Consider the following 19683-nt stretch of genomic DNA (forward strand, 5'->3'; position numbering starts at 1 on the left):
TCTCGTTAAAGACCAACTACCTCACCTCTTGCTCTGGTCTATAACACTGGGATAGGACTCATGGCGTAGTATCTTCCCCAGTCCGGGAGCATGCAAACGAACACGCTACACACAGAGCTCTGTAACTGACGTCTTTATTCCTCAGCATACAACCACCCACTGCACACATTGCGCCATAACTTTTATAACCACACATTAACACCTCCCAGCAGATTACATAATTCCTGTTTAGAGTCCACCCAGAACCTCAAGGGTCCTAGCGCGTGTAATATCACAACACTACACTTGGTAGCAGGCAATTATTCTATTTTATAAACTGCTGAACTTTGCAAAGAAAAAACAATATTCCAATAGCCCGCGTAAACATAGCATTTTGCATCCAAAGAATTGTTCTATTCCCAGTAGTGGCCCATAAGGGGAGGAGCTAAGGTTGCCTTGCTTCCTTAAATCACATTTTTGTATTTCTTTAGCTTTTTACTGTAATTCAAATGCCTGTCATCACACTATTTTTTCAGAGAATATCAAGGTATTCCCTACCCATTTTTTCTTTTTCGTTTTCTTTTAAATTTGTAATGAATTCCACCTTTTTACTTTCTCTTTTAAATCATCTTCTATAAGTTTTTTTTCTGTGAATTTTTAAAGGGATTTGGTATAACTTTTCTGTTGTAGAGTGGTTGTGCCATCTGCTGCTTACAGTTATTATTGCAGGTTGCTAATTATTGATTTAATTAGCAGTTAAGGGCATATATTTCCTGCTGAGCCTAAATACCCAGACCCAATTTCGTCATATATGGAAATAACACAAGAGTAAGATGTACACCATCTGCCTTCTAAGTTCAGTTCGAGTTTGATGCTCTCCAGGGATGACGTATGGATACAGCCGTTGCTAACAGTGACGTATTCCGCTCACAGCTGCCACTCAGCTCGTCGGCATCTCCACGACAACTGTAAGCCCTTCACTGCATCCTAGCAACGCGTCTCTAATGAATCCTCTCTACATTAATGCACTTCGCGGTTGCGTGTATCGTCAGCAAAGCGAAACGTCAGAGTACGTGCTGCGTCAAGACGTCCAACTCCGGCATGGGCATGTCTCCACACTTTGGTTTCCCTGGCAACCTTCAACGGAGTGAACCCGATATCAACACACCGAAGCATCGGATCTGTTCTTTACAGCAATATTCACGCCCATGGTATATTGCAACGCTTCTGGGATTTGCATATTCCTCTTAAAGGTATTTCTCGCGCATGACTTTAAATTTTCTTAACTAAGCCTCCTTGTGTTAACTTTCCTTTGGACTGCTCACCACCTTACCATAACATGGCTTCCGCTCACATATCAGGCGTACCACCCCCTAATTTCTTAGCACAACCTGGTCCACCTAGCATCCCATGGGAGGATTGGATCCTCATGTTTGAAAATTACCTAGATGCTTTAGACGGACAAGATTTCTCTGCCAAAAGAAAGAAAGCCCTTCTAAGCACACTAGGCAAAGAAGGACAACAACGTTTTCGCTATCTTCCCCCCCCTCAGGCTCTTCAGGCTAACAGCCAAGCCATGCCTGATGAGTACAAAGAAGCAATCTGTAGATTGGAAGTAAGGTATGCCAAAGAGGAGATCTTGGTAATGAACAGATACAAATTTTTCACACAGCACCAGAAACAAGGAGAATCCATCGATGAATTCATTGCCGGACTTGGAGAACTGTCCATAAAATGCAAATTTGGAGTAATGACAGACGAACTAATAAGAGACCAACTTATTGTCCAATGTAACAGTAAGAAGATTCAGTAGCGATTCTGGGCGGCAAAAAACCCCAACCTTAAGACTGCCATAGACTTAGCCAAAGTTTTCGAACAATCCGAAGGGTGCATGAAAGAACTAGAAAGGCAAAATCTCAGCCATGACATTAACAAACTTTCTTTGCAAGAGTCTTGAGACAACAACCTGGGCGATGATGAATCGAGCGCTATTGCCGCAGTTGAAAATAGAGGGAAATGTCTGAAGAACCCCTTCAACCCCAGGTTTTCTGGCATCAAAATGTGTAATAGGTGTGGTAGCAGTGTACACACCTCAGACTCGAAATTTTGTTTCGCTTCTAAGCAGGAATGTCTGAAATGTGGTTGCATGGGTCATTATGCCAGAGTTTGCAGAAGCAAATTTCGCCCTACAGCAACTAGTGTACAAGGGGCTGGGAAACTTGACGAACTTGACGGAGACAAAACTTTAGTGGTTGAGTCTGGAGAGGTCCCTGTTGACGATGACAGAAGGAAAAATAGACCCAAGGCTATATTTTCCATTGACGGGTGTAATGTAAGATTGATGGTTGACACTGGGTCAAAATTCACCATTATCCCCAAATGTCTTTTCCATGAGAAGTGAGACAACAAACAACTCCTCCCGAAAGGCATTTCCCCGGGTGGTTATCAAGGCGAGTCAATAGATATCCTGGGTTATTTTGAGGCGCACATTATTTTCTCAAACAGGGAAGTTCAGGGCAAAGTTTATGTGGTAGAACACGGCACAGCTATCCTTGGGTGGGCACACCAACACAACTTACGTATACTAGTCAACATAAGAGCACCCATGCAAGTCAGGGTCATTGAAGACGAAAGTCTAGAGAGTATTATTAAGGGGCAGACGATGTATTCAAGGAAGAACTTGGCCAGCTCAAGGGGTATGCCCATCGTATATTACTCAAAAAGGGTTCTGTACCCATTCAGCACAAGGTCAGACATGTGCCCATTGTAGTGAAAGAAGAAGTAAAGAATCTCATCAAAGAAATGCTTACCGTGGGAGTCATTGAACCAGTGGAGGCCTCTTCCTGGATTCCTCCCGTCGTAATTATTGAAAAGGCTGACGGCAAGTTGAGAATCTGTGTCGACTTGAGGTCGCTAAATCAATGCGTTGTAGCTGATACCATTACCCTCCCCAACATTACTGAGCTAGTGACCACCCTCAAGGGTGCCCAGGTTTTCTCAAAACTCGACCACCAGATAAATTTACACAGAGACTCAAAACACCTCACAGCATTTATCATCCCGGAAGGGACATTCCAATTCACACGTTTACCCTTTGGGTTAAATTCCGCCGCCACTGTCTTCCAACGTATGGTCTCCGATATTTTCAAAGGTGTAGACAATACTATTTACTTTCAGGACGACATCTTAATATTTGGTCAATCTGTAGAGGAACACAACACTATTCTCAGAATTGTCCTTGAAAGGTTGTCCACAGCTGGACTTACCCTTCGCAAGGAGAAATGCGAATTCCTAGTAGACAGATTGAATATCTTGGTTATACTATCAGTGCTTCAGGTGTCACACCAAAGAAATATGTAGTAATCAAGGAATATAGATCCAAGTTAAGTTTGAGGTAACTGTATTGAAGTTACAAATATAGCTGCAGCATACAGACTAATACTGGTCCCATTTAGAACTCCAGTCATGATGCAGTTCTCTTACATCATACCTACATCATGACATTCTAGATATTGCCATAAAAAGCTTGTGTAGTGCCATAGATTTAGGCCCACCCCCGCTGACAAAGCCCAACTACGATCATTTATGGGCCTTATTGAGTACTATTCCAAATTTGTAAAAAGTTTCTCTGACACAACTGCGTGTTTATGATCTTTGCTCAAGAAGGGGGTGAGTTTTGTATGTAATGTGCAACACTTAGAATGTTTCAACAATATCAAAACAGAGATTTGCTAAGCTAATGTCTTGTCTCCCATTGACATTAACTGCAAATCCATCCTCACAGTTGATGCAAGTGCCGCTGGGTTAGGGGCTATGTTATCCCAATGTAGAGCCGGGTCCGAAAGGACAGTAGCCTTTGCCTCCAGAACATTGACCGATGCAGAAAAGAACTATTCTGTTATCAAGAGAGAGGCACTTGCTGCGTCAAGGGCTGTAGAATACTTTCGGACCTACTTGTGGGGTACCAAAATCCTTCTCTGAACTGACCACGAACCCCTAATCAAAGTCCTTTACCCAGGTTGTACTGGAAAAAGGTCTACAAGACTCGCTAAGTTGGCGTCAAAACTCCAAGAATTCCAATATGAGGTGGAGTACATTCAAGGCTGTAAGAATATCCAGGCTGACTGTCTCTCCAGGATGTCGGTTGATTGGAAGTCTGTTGCTGAACCCGCCACCTCTGAAAATGAAGAAGATATTGCTGTAACCTCAATAGATGATGCTGTCTTTGTGGGGGAAGGTGTGCTTGATGCCAACGATTGGGAACGTGAGATGACGAATGATCACACACTAAAGGAAGTAGTCAAATTGTTGAAGTCCAGCCCCAGAAGGGAAAGTTGCCTTCCAGGCTCAGTCCGACCTCACGCAAAAATTCTAGATGAGTTGTCTCTAGGTAGTGATGGTGCGTTAATCAAGGGTGAGAAGTTCATCCTCCCATTTGGTATTAGGAGAAAACTCTTGGTCTTGGCCCACGACGGTCACCTTGGCTAAACTCTCACGCAACGCCGCTTGAAAAATCATTTCTGGTGGCTGGGCCTAGATGCACAAGAGGTTGATTGGGTGGAGAACTGTCTCGTATGCAAGAGGGTGAGAAGAGGTTAAAAGTGGGTTGCAGGACCAACAGCACACACATTGAGGATCCCAGTTTGCCCTGGCACAGCATTTGTCTAGATTTCATTGGCCCCACGGGAGAGCTACACGAAAAGGACAGATTTGGCATTGTAGTGGTTGATGTTTTTCCCAAATGGTTGGTTGTTGAATTTACCAATGATATAACTACTGTGAGTACCATCAAATTCCTGTGTGAATTGTTCAGGGACAAGGGCATCCCTTCCGTTCTCATTACAGACAATGATACCCAATTAGTGTCAAGTGAGATGCAAACCTTTTTGAAAAATTGTGGAGTCTCCCATCACCGTACCTCTCTTTACAACCCTCAAGGGAATGGTGTGTGTGAGAGGGCCAATAAGGTTGTGAAAGGAATCATCCAGATGGCCTCTGCCAACGGTTTGGTTGTGTGCAAGATGGTGAGTGAAATGCTTTGGGCGTATTGGACCACCCCCCTCGTTGGCGGAGAAAAGTCTCTATTTGAGTTAATGAGTTTGAGTTAATGAGGGGCAGGACCCCTGGCTCAAAATTGGTTCCCTCATGGATGAAACAGTTAGTTTCTTTACGTGGTATTTAGTCTGTACCCAAAAGGGTTTTGCATACTCCTTGTCGCTTCAACGTAGGTGACCTAGTCAAGATCAAAAGTGGCAGAGGTCTTTCAAAGTATAAAGAGCCATTCACAGGCAAAAAAGTTCTTGACCACTGTGTCATTTTAAACAATGGTGAATGTTGGAACTTCAGACGGGTGGCCCTCTACCAAAGAGGTGGGGTGCACCATGAGCAATGTAAGCATGTGGGTCCTTTGTGCAGTAGAGGCTATGTTCTAGCTCAAGAGCCTGAGGACGTCTCCCATCCAGGGCCGTAAGGTACGACCCTTGGTGCAGGAGATTCCCTGATTCCCGTGGCCTCTGGCCCTGTTTCTTGCACTGAAGGTTCCTGTTCTTCCCGCTCTCTCAGGTGCCTCAGACCACCTGTTTATCTCAGAGATTTTGTGTGTTAGTTTTTTTTTCTTTTCCCTTCCTTTCCTTTCCCCTTTACCGTTCATAAATTGCTTTTGTTACTTTGCCTTTGGAAAGGGAGAAGATGTGTAGTACATTCATTGCTTGCTACTCGGCCTAGTGTTTCTAAGAATGTTCCTGCATTCTCATTCCATGTTTGTACTTGCTTATGAGCATTCTGTTCCAAAGCAGTTACTGTTCTCTCCTGCTTGGAAGAGTCCGCTCTCGTCTCAACCATGCCTACAATAAAGGTTTGCAGAACTACTCACCACGTCCGCTTCAGTCCTTTTACCACATCCATCTTCTTTAGGTTCCAGTGTTTTCTCTCTGATTTTACATGTTTTGTTTTTACAGCCTCACCATATATCTCAGCACTTGTCTTCAGCCTCATTCACCTTTCCTTTATTTACTCTGCATATTCTATTGTTCTCCCTTGTGACTGGTAAGATAGATTTATGCATTGTGCACCAATAGTAGTGATCTTGTGTGACCTGAGTGTCATAGTTTCAGACAGTCACTGGATCATCTTAGTGTTCCATTGTTTATGAAAAATCAAACTGTGGATTCCAGCTGTTGTATACTGTGAACTAAGAATTCGCCATATTTTATGTCATAATAATTTATTGTATTGACAAATTTTTTTAAAAATTAAAATTAACAGACACAAGCACACCATAAATACATGTAGTTGGTAAAAAGTGCAGGCATTCTTAAAACAAGTAAAATCATATGACCTTGATGGCGACTGTAAGCTTAATCAAAAATTATGTCAGTTTGCCAATAAATCAGCAATTATTTGCTAAGAGGCAATACATAATGACTTTGGTAACAGTTTTGATGTTAGTTTCAACAAAGTACACCTTTAGGTATTTTCTCTTTAAATCTAAAAGCAACGGATATAGCATTAAATGCTGAATCGCATCGGCATTGTATCCACATTAAAGATTCCAAGTGCTCTCAAACTGAAATAATGGAATATAAAGTAAGCAGAATCTCAGGTAGTTTCTTTGACAGGCTGGTTCCAGAAAAGAAGATGGATATTTCTGTTTAGGATTACCATACTAATCAATAGTGTAAGCTGCATGCTTATAGATTTGTGGGAGGAGAAGATCTTTTGGTTTACTGTTATTGCTCAGGGTGTGTTTTATTTGCGTTTTGTGTTGCAATCAAGGAGCGTTTGTTAGATCAATGAATGGTGGCAGTTGATTCTCCATGGTGATTTCTTCGACCATTGTAAGGTTGAGATCCTTTAATAATATCTCTAGGTTGAGTTCGATGAATATTAGCCATTTGATGAAATTTTCCTTGGCCTGAAGAGCAGTCTCAGACAAAAGTTATAAAAGCTGACCCGTGAAGGGTGTGAAAGGAGGGGGAACAAGAATTCTAAACATATTTTATGGTAAGATGTTGCTAGACGTAAATTTAATAGTAACCTTTTCCCGTTCATATAGATTTTATTCAAGACTCTAATTGCTTTTTTATTGAAAATGATAGATGTTTACAGAGAAATATGGATTGGTTTTGTGTTAAAAACCTTTAAGGAATGTTCAATAGCTCCTCTTCCATAGATGTCGGAGAATATTTTTATGATGTTAACTTTTATTTCTTTGTTTGCAATGTGGTCTCACCATGCTAATTTATTTTCCACAGTCAAGCCTAGATATTCCTATGTGGTTACTAATTCAATATAATTATCATTAATTTTCCATTTTAGTTATTTATTGGACCTTCCAAACATCATGATTTTTTGTTTTGGCTAAGTTAATTTCTAGGTCATTAACTCTATTTTATTCTTGAAGTTTTTGTAATTGAGATTGCAAACCAGAGAGAGTTAGTAATACTGTGATAATGTCGTCTGTGTAAGGTAAATATAAGATTAGCTTCTGGCGAGGTGTAGGAAAGAAACTCGGTGCGTTGTCAAGATGAAACAATAAGTCATATATATATATAATGAAAAAAGAATAGGTACTAGAATGTACCCTTTGTTTTGAACCATTAAAGATTTTGATCTTTAGTGAAAGGATTACTTCAGCTAGGTTTACTTAGAGCCAAGTTTCATTATGTAGAGACGTCACAAAATGCAGCAATGTGGTATAAATCCACCACTTTTTTGTTTCAACCAGAGTTTGTTACGATTGACCATATCGAAAGCTGATGAGTAGTTAATATATCATACAAAAAATGGAAGATGTTTAATTGAGGTTGAATTTACAAGGAGCTTCAATGCAACAGTATTGCCTAGTGTAATGCAGTCTGGCTGAAAGCTGGTTGGATTGAAGGTTAATAATTTTGAGTTGATTGCTCAATTAGACATTTTATTCAACAGGAATTTTGCAAATAATTTCCCCTCAGCATCTAGAAGTGCGATAAGGTGGGAGTTGTATGGGTTGTCGCTAGTTCCCTTTTCATATATCAGGTGAATGGATTCTCTTCAAGAGGAAGGAATTTGACCTGAGTGTAGAATCATTGAAAATAGGGTTAGGAGCAACAGGCTTCAAAGTCCAGGGTATAGTTTAAAGATGTTGATAGGTACCTCATTTAGTCCTGCAGCCCTAGAGACTTTGGAGCTTTTAAACAGTTCACAAATTTCCTTCCTCGAAATCCATAGGTCATAATTTACATAGGTCGGAGTAGTAAGGATGATGCCTTTGATGTTCATGTAAAGCTTAGTAAAATGAAAGTACCACTTTTTGTTAGGAACATGAAAATCAAAGGCGGTTCTGTGTAATCCAGTACCATGGCCGACCAGCGTCCAGAGCACTTGTATTTCTTTTGATCTTGCTGCAATATAGAGTTGAGACCAGGCCGCTTCTTGTTGCTTAGTTTATCATTCTCTTATTTTCTGTTTGTGACTCATTTTTTCTACCTTGATCTGTTTTTCCTGATCAGAAGAGGGGGGGATTTTTTAAGAGTAGTTTGATCTGTTACCAGTGTGTTTTTTCTCTGCAATGAAAAAATCATCTTTTGCGTTCCAGTGAGGATGGGTTGTTGCTTAGGAGCTGGGGGATATGTAATTGTGGACTGTGATTAGGGATTAAGTCCTAAGCTAAATCAGTTTATTCATGAGACAGTAAATTCTTGGAGTTTTAGCAAAGACATTTTTGAATTGAGATTATTGTTCCACTTTATTAGTTTTCCGTTTATCACAGTCAAGGTGGTGTTGCTTCAATGATTGCTGAATGGCTAAAGATCATATTTCCATCTTAAGGCGATTTATTGGGGGTTATGATCCCTCTCGTTCCTAGGAAATATCTGAAAATCTTTGCACAAGGAGAGGTGTGAGCATTGAAGAAAAGTATACTCAATTATGTTCTTTTCATTGTTGACCACAAATGTAGGTTGATCCGGTAGGTCAGCCTGGAATCTACCATTAAGAGTGTGAAACCCTGTTTCAAAAAGCATTTTGACAGATGAGGAATGCTTGCTTTTTCCTTTTTGGCCCACTTGGGTATCAGTGGGTCAGCCAAATTTAAACACATGTCCAGGAAATCGTCAGATGGGAGTTCTCCGCAGTATGGAGGGAAGAGTTTTTTTGGGTAAGGTAGTAGTTATTGCTTCCATTCCTGAAACACTGGATAAGTCATTGAGATCACTTAAACTTGGAGTGCTTTTATTTGGGTCATGAAGTTATGGATTTGACTGAATGATGTTTAGGGGAGGGGGCACTCATTAAATCCGGTAGCTCATCTAGTATTGCCAAACAGTCCAGTGAACTGGCAAGACAAGTCTGTGCCAATAGTAGAAAGGGATTCACATCCTTCCTTCATCATTCAGTGGTAGATCCAGTCCGTATATCGGGTCTGATTCAGAATTTATGATTAAAGATTGGGTGTTATCAGGAATAAGGTTGATTGAGGCCATCTAGTTATTAAGTCAGTCGTGGCCTGGAAAATTGAGAGTTACAAACAGGAAGGGATGTCACTGTAATGAGAGCGGAGCCATCGCAATCAGTCAAAGTTTGTGAGTGATTATGGGAATTGGTTGCGGTTACTTTATCTTTTTCTTTGAAGTATTTGTCTACGCATCTCCTCTATGCTTTTTTATTCTTCTTGTATATCTAATTCATGTATATTTTCTTTGCATTTTCTTTCTCTTGTACTTTCTTCTATACCATCTATTTCATTTTCTCTTGTAATTATTCTTGCGTATCTTCTGTGTATTTTCTCTCATGCTCACTGTGGTTTTTCCTGGTATCTATGTTGGGATTCTTTCTTTTTTGGGTTAATTTTCTTCTTGCGTTTTCCCTGCTGTTGCACATTTCTCTTTCTTGGGATTTTCTTGTTTTGAACCTTTTTCTAATTTGCGGTTCTAATTTTGTATTGTGGAAGGAGGGTGGATATGTAGTAACCTGTATTGTATTTATCTTGTTACTTTCTCCCTAGCTGCTCAGCCAGTGTGAATGTGATGCATGGAATGCTGGTGTGATGGACATGAATGTAATGTTTGGGTGCCTGGATACTTGAGTGTGACAGTTGGAATATCAGCTGAGCAGCAGATAGACTGCTCCTGGTGGGGCTGCATCACGTGAACTCTTCAACTTGTATCTGCAACTTAATAAATCTACCTAAAATACAGCTCGGTTACTGGACTTAATTACTACACAGTCAGAATGGAAACAGTCACGAATTCCAATTTGGTTAGTTGACTTGAGGACTAGCAGTCTGCTGTCCTCCATAGGGGTTTCGCAGGGCTGGGAAACCACTATGTTGTTTGATGTAATTATGTTGCTACCAGCATCTGTATTTACTCTCAAAAGATTTGGCATTTGATCTGATAAAGTGATTAGTTGATTGGGAGTTTATTATTTAAAACCCCTTACAGTCCCAGCAGCTGCCAGGAAATTAAAAGAATTGAACTGAAGCCCTCCATAAAGAACCAAATAGAGGTTCCCAGCTGTGTACACTGAATGAAGAATCTAACTGATGACTCAGCTGCTGTGCACTTTCAAGAACCAAATTGAGGGTCCCACCTGTTGTATACTCTGAATGAAGATTGTGAAATCATTCAGCTGTTGCGTACACTGAAGAATCAAACTGATGTCTTTCAGCTCTTGTGTGTCTTCAATGAAGAACCATCATGAGGTCTATCCGCTATATTGAGTTTCCCAGCTGTTGTGTACTCTAAATGAAGAAACCAATTGAGGTCTTGCAGCTGTTTTGTGTGCAGAGTGAAGTAACAATGTGAGGTTTCCAGGTGTTGAGTGTTACGTATGAAAAATGATATTGAGATCTCCCAGCTGTTGTGTTGTGAGTGAAGAATGGAATTGAGGTTCCCTGTTGTTGTCTACTCTGCATGAAGTAATCAATTGAGGTCTTGCGAGCCTTGTGTGCACAGAATAAAGAATCAAGATGAGGTCTCCACCTATTGTGTGGTTATGAAAATCATATAGAGGCCTCCCAGCTTTTGTGTGTTGCAAGTGAACAATCAAATTGAGATCTTCCCGATGTTGTTTTTTTAATTGGAAAGTAGGTCGGTTGAAGAGTAATCAAGAATTTTGTTTCAGATACGCTGAAAGGAGCTGCATTTTGCTGCCACCTCTGCAAGTCACCATATATCGTTAATCCAGGACGTAGAGGGAATTGCGTCAAAACATCCAGTTCCCAACCCTCTCCTCGTCGCAGAAGGGACCCAACCACCGGCCAAGAGCTCCTCTTGTGCAATGCTTGTGGTAAGAGCTGATATTATTGTGCCTCTCCCCTCCTACAGCTGTGCATTTCTAAACTATTTGTCTTTTGTGGTGTAGACATTTAAATTGGTGATTTTCTGTTCATCCTTTTATCCCACCCTCCACTCCTCCTTATTTAGCGCTTCACATTTCCTTCCTTCCATTCCTCCCATATTTATTCCACTTTGTCTTCATAACTTCCATCCTTGTGTAAAAAAACAAGCATTTGCAATGCAATAGGTCTCGCCCTTGTGAGAGTTTGAGCTATAGGCGTTGTTAATGACAATGCCTTTTATTTATATTTTAAAAACCAAAACATAAATAAAATGTATTGTTATTTAGAATGTCAATAGCTTAAAGTCGCATAAATGCGAGACCAATTGCATTGCAAATGCTTGTTTTGTGGGTGGATAGGCTGTACCTGATTGAGGTCATGGAACCGTTTGACTGGTTAAAAAGGTTGTGACGCAACGATCTTGCACTAGCAAAATAACCTCTGATAGCGAGAGGTGAAGGATTTCGAACCTCAGCAAGGTTTACACCTTTCAAAGTCGTTAAATTGAGTAGCATTATCTTGGGGAGCAAATAAAATCGCCTTAAAACCATATTATAAATATATTATGTCCATTTGGGTGGGGAATTAGTTGTATATTGACTTTTCTAAGGTATAACTATACCATAATTATTGTATTATTTCTGTTATGATAACTTGGTATTTATTTTTATTTAAAGACTTCTAAGTACTAAATCGCTTAGAAATTGGATTGGGGAGCGAATGGAGCGAGGCTGTGAGTAGGAAGGCAATATTAATGGAAGAGCAAAAATTAAGGCGGTGAAGTCAATGCATGTAGGAAACATGGGATGTACTGATGAGGCAAGGACTGTGAGCGAAGAACACGAAGACTGTGAGTGAAGTGAGAGGACGGCGTTTACAATAATGTATCCCCGTAAAGAAGTTAAGGGCAGTGAGTGAAAGACCTAGCTCTGACTAGGGTTAGCAAACGAGTTGAGTATTACTTAAGCTAATTATCAGGCCTTAATTTCTTTTTAACATACATTCTTTTCCGACACGTTAGTTCAGTTGATTTGAAACGAGACTACATTTCCCGGAATGTATCAATTTGTTAATTAAGAGGCTAAAGCTGGAAGCAATGGGTCTCTGTGGCACGGAGTGCCCTCGGCTGTGAAACGAAGACTGAAGGGCGCAAGGCTGCAAGCGAAGAGATCGAGGATTATGAAGTGCCACTGGCTGCTTGGTGTCTCACCAAAATGTAGGTTTTTGCAGCACTCAGCTTGTGAGATGTCCTTGGGTGACTAGTCAAGAAAAACAAGCGCGAGCGGCAGCAGGGGGAGGGGAGAGAGGAGGGGCCTGCGCGATTCACTTGCCGGAGCGAGCGGCTGGCGCCGTGATAATTGATAGCTTATGGCGCCAGCCCCTCACTCCCGCAAGTGAATCGCCAGACGTGCACGTGTTGCCATTGAAGGCAATGGAACGCGTGCACGTTTTTGGCTGAAAAGCCGAAGCGATTGCTAAAGGTCTTTTGCCTTTTCAGCGCATGCGCGCTGCGTAGGCGAGACCTAAAATAAAAGAAGCAGGCACTCGGGATAGCTCGTAGAAGCCTAACAAATGTTTTATGTCAAATTGGCAGCAAACATCAAAATAAGCTACGGGCAAAGTTCTACATCAACGGAATAGAGCTTCGCCTCCTGTTCAGTTGTGGCATTTTATGCTAAAATCAATACATTTTTGAATTACATTTATCAATGCAGACTAATGGAGGAAGGAATATCTGTGAGATGAAACATACAGGTTGGCACTAATGAATGGGTCCTGGGCACTTCTTGTGGCACAAATGCAAGATCGCCTTAAAAATTAGATTCAGTAGTTTCATGTAAAATTGCTAACTTCACTAATTTGTGCTTCTTGCCACCTTCAAAACGAGGCCACGCTTACAGTTTGGCTAAAATATGCAATGTACAACATTGAAGAACAAAATGGAAGTGCATTTAAAATAAGTGCAAATGTGAAATAATGCTAAGGCTCCAGTGTGCTTTGATCACAATTGATAATACAAACAGAATGGCAAATGAAATTCTACCTTCTAACCACCTTACTCTTTTTCACTTGAATTCTTCCTTACTTCATCCATTATCTACTCGTGTACTTGAATCCTTACCCTTCGTTACATCCTCCTTTCCTTACTTTTCATTGTTAAATCCTTTCTTGAGCCATCATTCTCTACTCTTCCTTCCTTTCATCCTTCCTTGCTTCCATCTTACTGTACTCTTCCTTACTTAAATCCTTTCATTCTTCCATCATTCCTTACTTTTCCGTACTTAAATCTATTTGTACGTTCATCATTCTTTACATTCTCTTACCTAATTCCTTCATTACATCATATTTCCTTACTGTTCTTTCCACTCTTCCTTGTCCTTCCTTTCATCCTTATTTCCTTCCATCGTTCCCTACACTTCCTTATTGAAATCTTCAGTGCTTCCATCATTCTTTACCTTTTGTTAATGAAAACCTTCCTTCCATCCTCCCTAATTTTACCTTCCTTAAATTCTCCTTATGTCTATCTTTTCTTAGTTTTTCTTACTTAAATCGTTCCTTATGCCATACTTTTCTTTGTTCCTTACTTACATCCTTTATTACTTCCATCTTCACTTACTAGTTGGTGCTCTAATACTTCCTCATTTCCATCTTCCCAAACCCAATTTTTACTAAATTCCTCCCTCATGGAATTACAGTAGCAAAACTATTGCTTCTTGGTTTGGACAATACTTACAGTTATATTTCTACCAGTAGCAGATTTACTACATCTAGTAGAAATGGCATAATTTACGCTATCCCTGCCACAAAATGATACAGCATATTATACAGCACACCGCCTGTAAATCAGGCTTTTACTTAACAGGCCTGACTCTGGTATAAAAGATGAGCAGTGTGTGTTTTACTTCAGCCAGTTATCCATAACAGTTATTCATAAACTTTCTACTTTGGTACTCCATAGTCACGTCTTTGATTCTTGACCAGAGGTCCTTAGCCTTGCTTTGGCATCCCTATTGAAATCTCTCAGAAACCAATTGTCCATTCACAACAGTGAAGACCTGGTTCGGACGTTGAACAAGGGTCAAAGTCTTTCAGTGAATGATCTAGGTGCTTCGACCACGAACAAAAACGTAAGCAGAGGTGTAGGAACCTACATTCTGTTGTTTTCAGATCTTGCTCTTCTCCCAGACCATAAACCACAAATAGAAGGTTGCTGAGGGACCAAAGGTGGAGGCAAGTCGTCTCCCTGTGATAGAGGTCATATCACTCCCAGCACCACATGGTGTCTTGGTGTCTCAACATCATGGGCTTCGATCATCCTGCCATCGTGTGCTATATCAGTCCCAGCTCACCTCTTTTTGCTCTTAAAAGTGAACAGGAGGAGAAGATAGTTCAAATGTTTGGCTCAGTTTTAACAAATATATGACCTCAGTGGTGCCTGTGGAAATATGATTCACGATGGTCATTTTAAAAAGACTATGTGGAACCTTGGTCGAAGTGCATTTCCTGGGGTATTTTGGGTGACTAAGTTACTATAATCTAATCTATGCCGTGCATCAAAGGAAAAAAGTAAAGTAGCCTCAGAGTCCACAAAATCAAGTTGGCAGACTCTCTCTTGGTCTTAAGAACAATATCACATAACCCAAACCCTAAAATACTCTACTGGCTCCTGGTGTATCAGAGGATCAAATTCAAGCTCCGGTGTACTTCTACTAGGTCTAAAGTGGCATTAGTTCTGAATACCTACTAAAGCACTTACACCCTTGGGCTCAATCGCGGATAGGAAAAGATTAACCTGATATTCCAATCCACTTTCAATTTAAATAAAAATTGGAGGCAAAATGTGAAGCTCAGAATTCACAGCACTGAAATAACCTTAGCCCCAAACTAAGAAACCAATTCAGCTTTCAAAAGATAAGAGGAGTGGCATACCGCAAAAGGGTGGAGTCCCCTTGGAAACATTTGAGGTAGATCCTAATATTTCAATGTGCACCACTTAGATATGGGAATTTGTCCGGAGAGGCCCCCCTGAGAGGTAGAGGCACCATGTTGGAGTGCAGGGTCTTCATACAAAAGTGTGGAGCCAATCAAGTTGGAGATAAGGTCTTTATTTCACGTTGGGCCCTTAGCCTACAGCAACATCGGTAAGGTCCTTTTAGGGCTTTAGTCTCCCTCCGGCTGTGTATCTCTCTCCAAGCCTCCACTCCAGACCATACAACAACACTCTGTTACATTATTCACTTGCAGTATTCCAGACACCAGCTCAGACATACAGGGAATGTAGACTCGCAGGATCCTCACCTCTTCATTACAGAGATCTTTGAGTGTCTCTTTTCAAGCTGTTCCTGTTGGTTTACCACAGTTGACACATTACATCAGTGTTCCTTTAAAGAACTATCGATCAATGTACATCTGTCTTTGGGACATGTGTTTTTTCTCCTGTAGGCCTCTCATTTGGCAAGACAGTCAAAGCAAAGGGCACCGTCCAGGATGCTATGCTTGATGAGTGGAAGGAGCACGAAGCGCAGCTGCAGAGCTTTGCATTGGCCATGGTTCAGCTGGTTGGGGATCAGGATGCTGCCAACCTTTGCTGCCCATCATTCAACAAGAAGCCCTGTCTGTGTCTTCAGACGTATCTCAAATTTCCAGGTGGGCAACAAGATACACACTTGTTGATAAAATTGCTTATATTGTTTAAAAGAAAAATCAACGAGTCTGCTATGTGGACTCCCAAAAGAAGTTGCAAGTACAAGAAGCATTGGCAAAGACAATTTGTTTGCAAATATATTCCAAGGGCATTAAAACTTTAAAAGTAAGAAGCATTGGCAAAACCAACAACTTGTGTTATTGGAACCTCTTGTCTTTTCTAAGGATTTTTAGGGATGCTGTACAGATATAATACGTCTGCCTGCCTTATTTGTGTAGTCATGAGCAACACACTTGCATGCGCTTCCAAATTGATGTGGGCACTTTTTTTCCATTTTATGTACCAATCTAAGTTGGATCAGTGAATTAAAAAGTAGATGAAAACATTTTTTTTTTTTGAGGTGCAGGTGTGGGGAAAGGGCACGGGTGAGGGGAACCAAAACGGAGGGCTCTGGTGGGAAAGAAAGCAATTTGGTGGAGGGAAGAAGCACCGCGGAGGACAGGGCCAAAAGCAACACAGAGGGCCTTGTTGGTGAAGGAACCAATAATGGTGGTTGAAACAACCCAGGGGGGCATTATGGAAGAAGCAACACAGAGAGTGTGGGTGAGAGAAGCAGTGTGGGGGTAAAGCAGCACAGTTGTTAGAGGAACATGGAGCATGGTGGGGTAGAAAAGCACATGAGCTAGAGGGACGTGGACATGTTGATGGAAGCACAGGGGCGTGAAAACTACATGGGCGAGAAGCAAACGGGTGGGAGCTCAAGACGGGGGCGGAGAAGAAGTGCACAGTGCAACACGGAGCTTGGCGGAGGGAGCAAGAGCAGTACTTGAAGGAGACAGCTGGAAAAAAACATGCACTCTTGTGCCGTGCTTAATCAGTAAGGAAAAAGAAGTGCTTCAAAAGAGAGCAGTGGAAGAACACAAGTAATGCATCCATGCTCCAGTGGCGGGACAACCACAAGAAGAGGAATTAAAGCCCACACAAGCTGATGAATAAAAAGCGAGCAAATGAGAGTGACAATAAAGCCAACAAATGGTAAGCAGTACACAGGCTCTACAATCACTATAAGCAGACAATAGGTCTTTTCTCCAACAGACAGCTTGCGCTGTCTGGTAGCCAAGAACTAAAACTGGCACCGTCTAGAGGTGGTATGCATATATTTGCAAAATAAACCAGTATAAATGACCCATCACAAAAATAAAAGTTAAAAATACATTAAATGAAAGTAGAAATGAAAGCAAAGAACAGCCCATCAGTCCAGCAACTGAAGTGAACTACTTTTTAGATGGATGTGCATGCCGTCACTCACAGTGAAGAGAGCCAAAGGCTGAAGTGAGGTTAGTCATCACCCTATACTCTGTGCAGTGGTGGGCAGAAGCAAAATGTGTAAAGCTAAAAATGAACACAACTATGACCAGCTACATATTCTGGTTCTCACATAATCATATTGGCATAACAAAATGTATTTCAATTGGTGTACAATGTAGATCAGAAAATGTTACTTCCATTGTGTATGGTGCAAGGTAAGATCAATCCATCACCTACACACCAGATTAGATTTGTTTTTATTTAATGATAAGCCGGGGCGAAAATCTTTAACACTTAGGCCCTCATAACAAGATTGCCGGAAAAGGGTGGGGTGCTTACCACATGTGGTAAATACCTCCTATTCCGAGTTTTTAAGAAGAAAATGTAGCATAACTCTCCAGAATCTGCATGACTTGCCTTTTTTCTAGGCATTTTCCCCCATACATTTTGGCAGGTTTGACCTGCTGGAATTTATCAGGGGACAACTGTGAGAGTGTGATAAATATCACACAACTCTTAAGTCCGCATCCTGCATTTGCACAGGGTTCGGCATTTAGTCCTTAACTCGCAATGAGAGCCCAAATATTTAGCTTTTTACACTCTCTAACCAAATCCAACTTAAGATCATACAGTTGTGGGGCAGGTTGCCTGCTCAGATCCCCACTTGGAGGCTGTACACCGAAGCACTTCATGATGCCTCATTTGGAACCACCATTAGTGAAACTGTCACACATTAATTAAAGAGGATACGGGGTCTGCAACAGACAGGACATTGGAATGGGATGCATTTAAAGTGGTAATACAGGGACTCTGAGTCATGACCACATACAGTATTAAATTCACGCTGACGAAAGACATAACTGAGTCCGAGTAACGTATTTCGAAGGTGGAAACCCTATCTTTAAATGATCCAGGAGCACTACAGCATCTCAGAGAATTGAGAAAGAAACATACTGACCTAGTAGACAGACTGGGGAAAATGTTCTTTCAGGTCTGAAACTGGGCTAAGTCTTGTCTATTCCCTGTTAGACATCTGACAGTGGTAGAACATAGAGCAGTTCCATCCTCCAGTTTGGAAAGAAAGTTTGATAGTTTCAAGTACCTGGGAGTGAATATGTATTACAAAGATAAAGATCTTATAAAAGGTAATCTGGATAGGGTAATAGCCACGACGTGGCCGTCCATCATGTTTTGGATCACCCTACCTCTTTCACCAATGGGAAGGACCACCATAGCCAAAATTCTATCTTGCCCAGATTGCTGAACGTCTGTGCAGCACTACCTATAAAGTTAACTCAGGGGTTCCTTGAAGAGATACACAGTGCACTTTCCAACCTAATGAGGGGAACAGGCAGGAAAAGGGTCCCACTTCATAAAACACAAAGACCACCTACACGAGAATGACTTGTGTGCCTCGAGCAATAAAATATACTATGCATCAGCTCAGCTGCAATGGCGAATGAAATGGCTGAGTAAATCTCCCAACGTAGAGAGGACAATGTTCTACAGGGACTCACACCCATAGACTGGTTGATGAGTGCAGCAGTTGCTATACCCAAACTGAATAAACTAGCAGAGGTGACCAAATATGTTGGCGTATATATTTGCAGTTAAGGAGGCAGCTTCCCACATATGCCTCAGGTGTGCCAGTAGGGGACGCCACCAGAATTTAAAAGCATATTTGCCTCACATAATGGGAGACTATGGGCAGAGGCTGACTTTACGACGATGGAGGATATGTTTGAAAATGGTACTCTACGCATGTGCAAGGGACATGTATGATATACAACAGTATTTGCCAGGCCAGTGAGGCATGTCTGTGGCCAAGATCAAAATGAACCACGGGAATCAGAGGTACTGCATCTTCTACTAAAACATGGGTGTGGTGAAAATAAGTTACATTACTATACAATGTACTGATATTAAAATTTTTCACGGAATTGTCTACACCCAATAACTAGGTGGGAAGATGTACCGGACAGGCAATGTTGGATAGACAATGGGTGCAGTCTTTGGAATATGCAACATGTGTGCCCATAAAACCTAGGCTGAAATATATGCAGTTTAATTATCTTTACTAATCTTATTTTGCTCCAGAAAACATAGGCTTAATGTATAGGGATGCCTCATAGGAATGCCCTAGATGTACGCAATCAGAGGTGGACTTTTACCCTATGGAATGGGCATGTCCAGTAACACAGTTTTGGGAGTAGGTTGTGGCTGAAGTATCAGACTAGCTTGGGAAGGTAATGTGCCCTGAACCCATGAAATGGCTTTTGGGCATAATGCCTAGAACAATGAAAAATAAGTATGCACCCAAATTAATAGACTTCGCTTTTATTCTGGCCAAAAGACGTACTGCTATGGCCGGAAACCGTCTATGGCTTTGGTTATACACACCTGGCTTGGGGATCTGAGGAAATGGGCT

At 41.3% G+C, this 19683-nt stretch overlaps 1 protein-coding gene across 5 annotated transcripts in view; it reads left to right on the forward strand.

The window, feature by feature from the left end:
• LOC146868700 (uncharacterized) overlaps nucleotides 1-19683 on the forward strand; it is a 133655-nt gene that overhangs the window by 18926 nt on the left and 95046 nt on the right. For all 5 annotated transcript variants that reach the window (XM_085613313.1, XM_085613335.1, XM_085613345.1 and 2 more), the window contains exons 5-6: nucleotides 11086-11250; nucleotides 15746-15949. In XM_085613313.1, the coding sequence (XP_085469439.1) occupies nucleotides 11086-11250; nucleotides 15746-15949 (369 nt within the window). The remainder of the gene's footprint in view (nucleotides 1-11085; nucleotides 11251-15745; nucleotides 15950-19683) is intronic.

Source organism: Triturus cristatus, chromosome 1_2 (genome assembly GCF_964204655.1).
Source record: "Triturus cristatus chromosome 1_2, aTriCri1.1, whole genome shotgun sequence".
In the NCBI taxonomy this organism is placed as follows: Eukaryota; Metazoa; Chordata; class Amphibia; order Caudata; family Salamandridae; genus Triturus; species Triturus cristatus.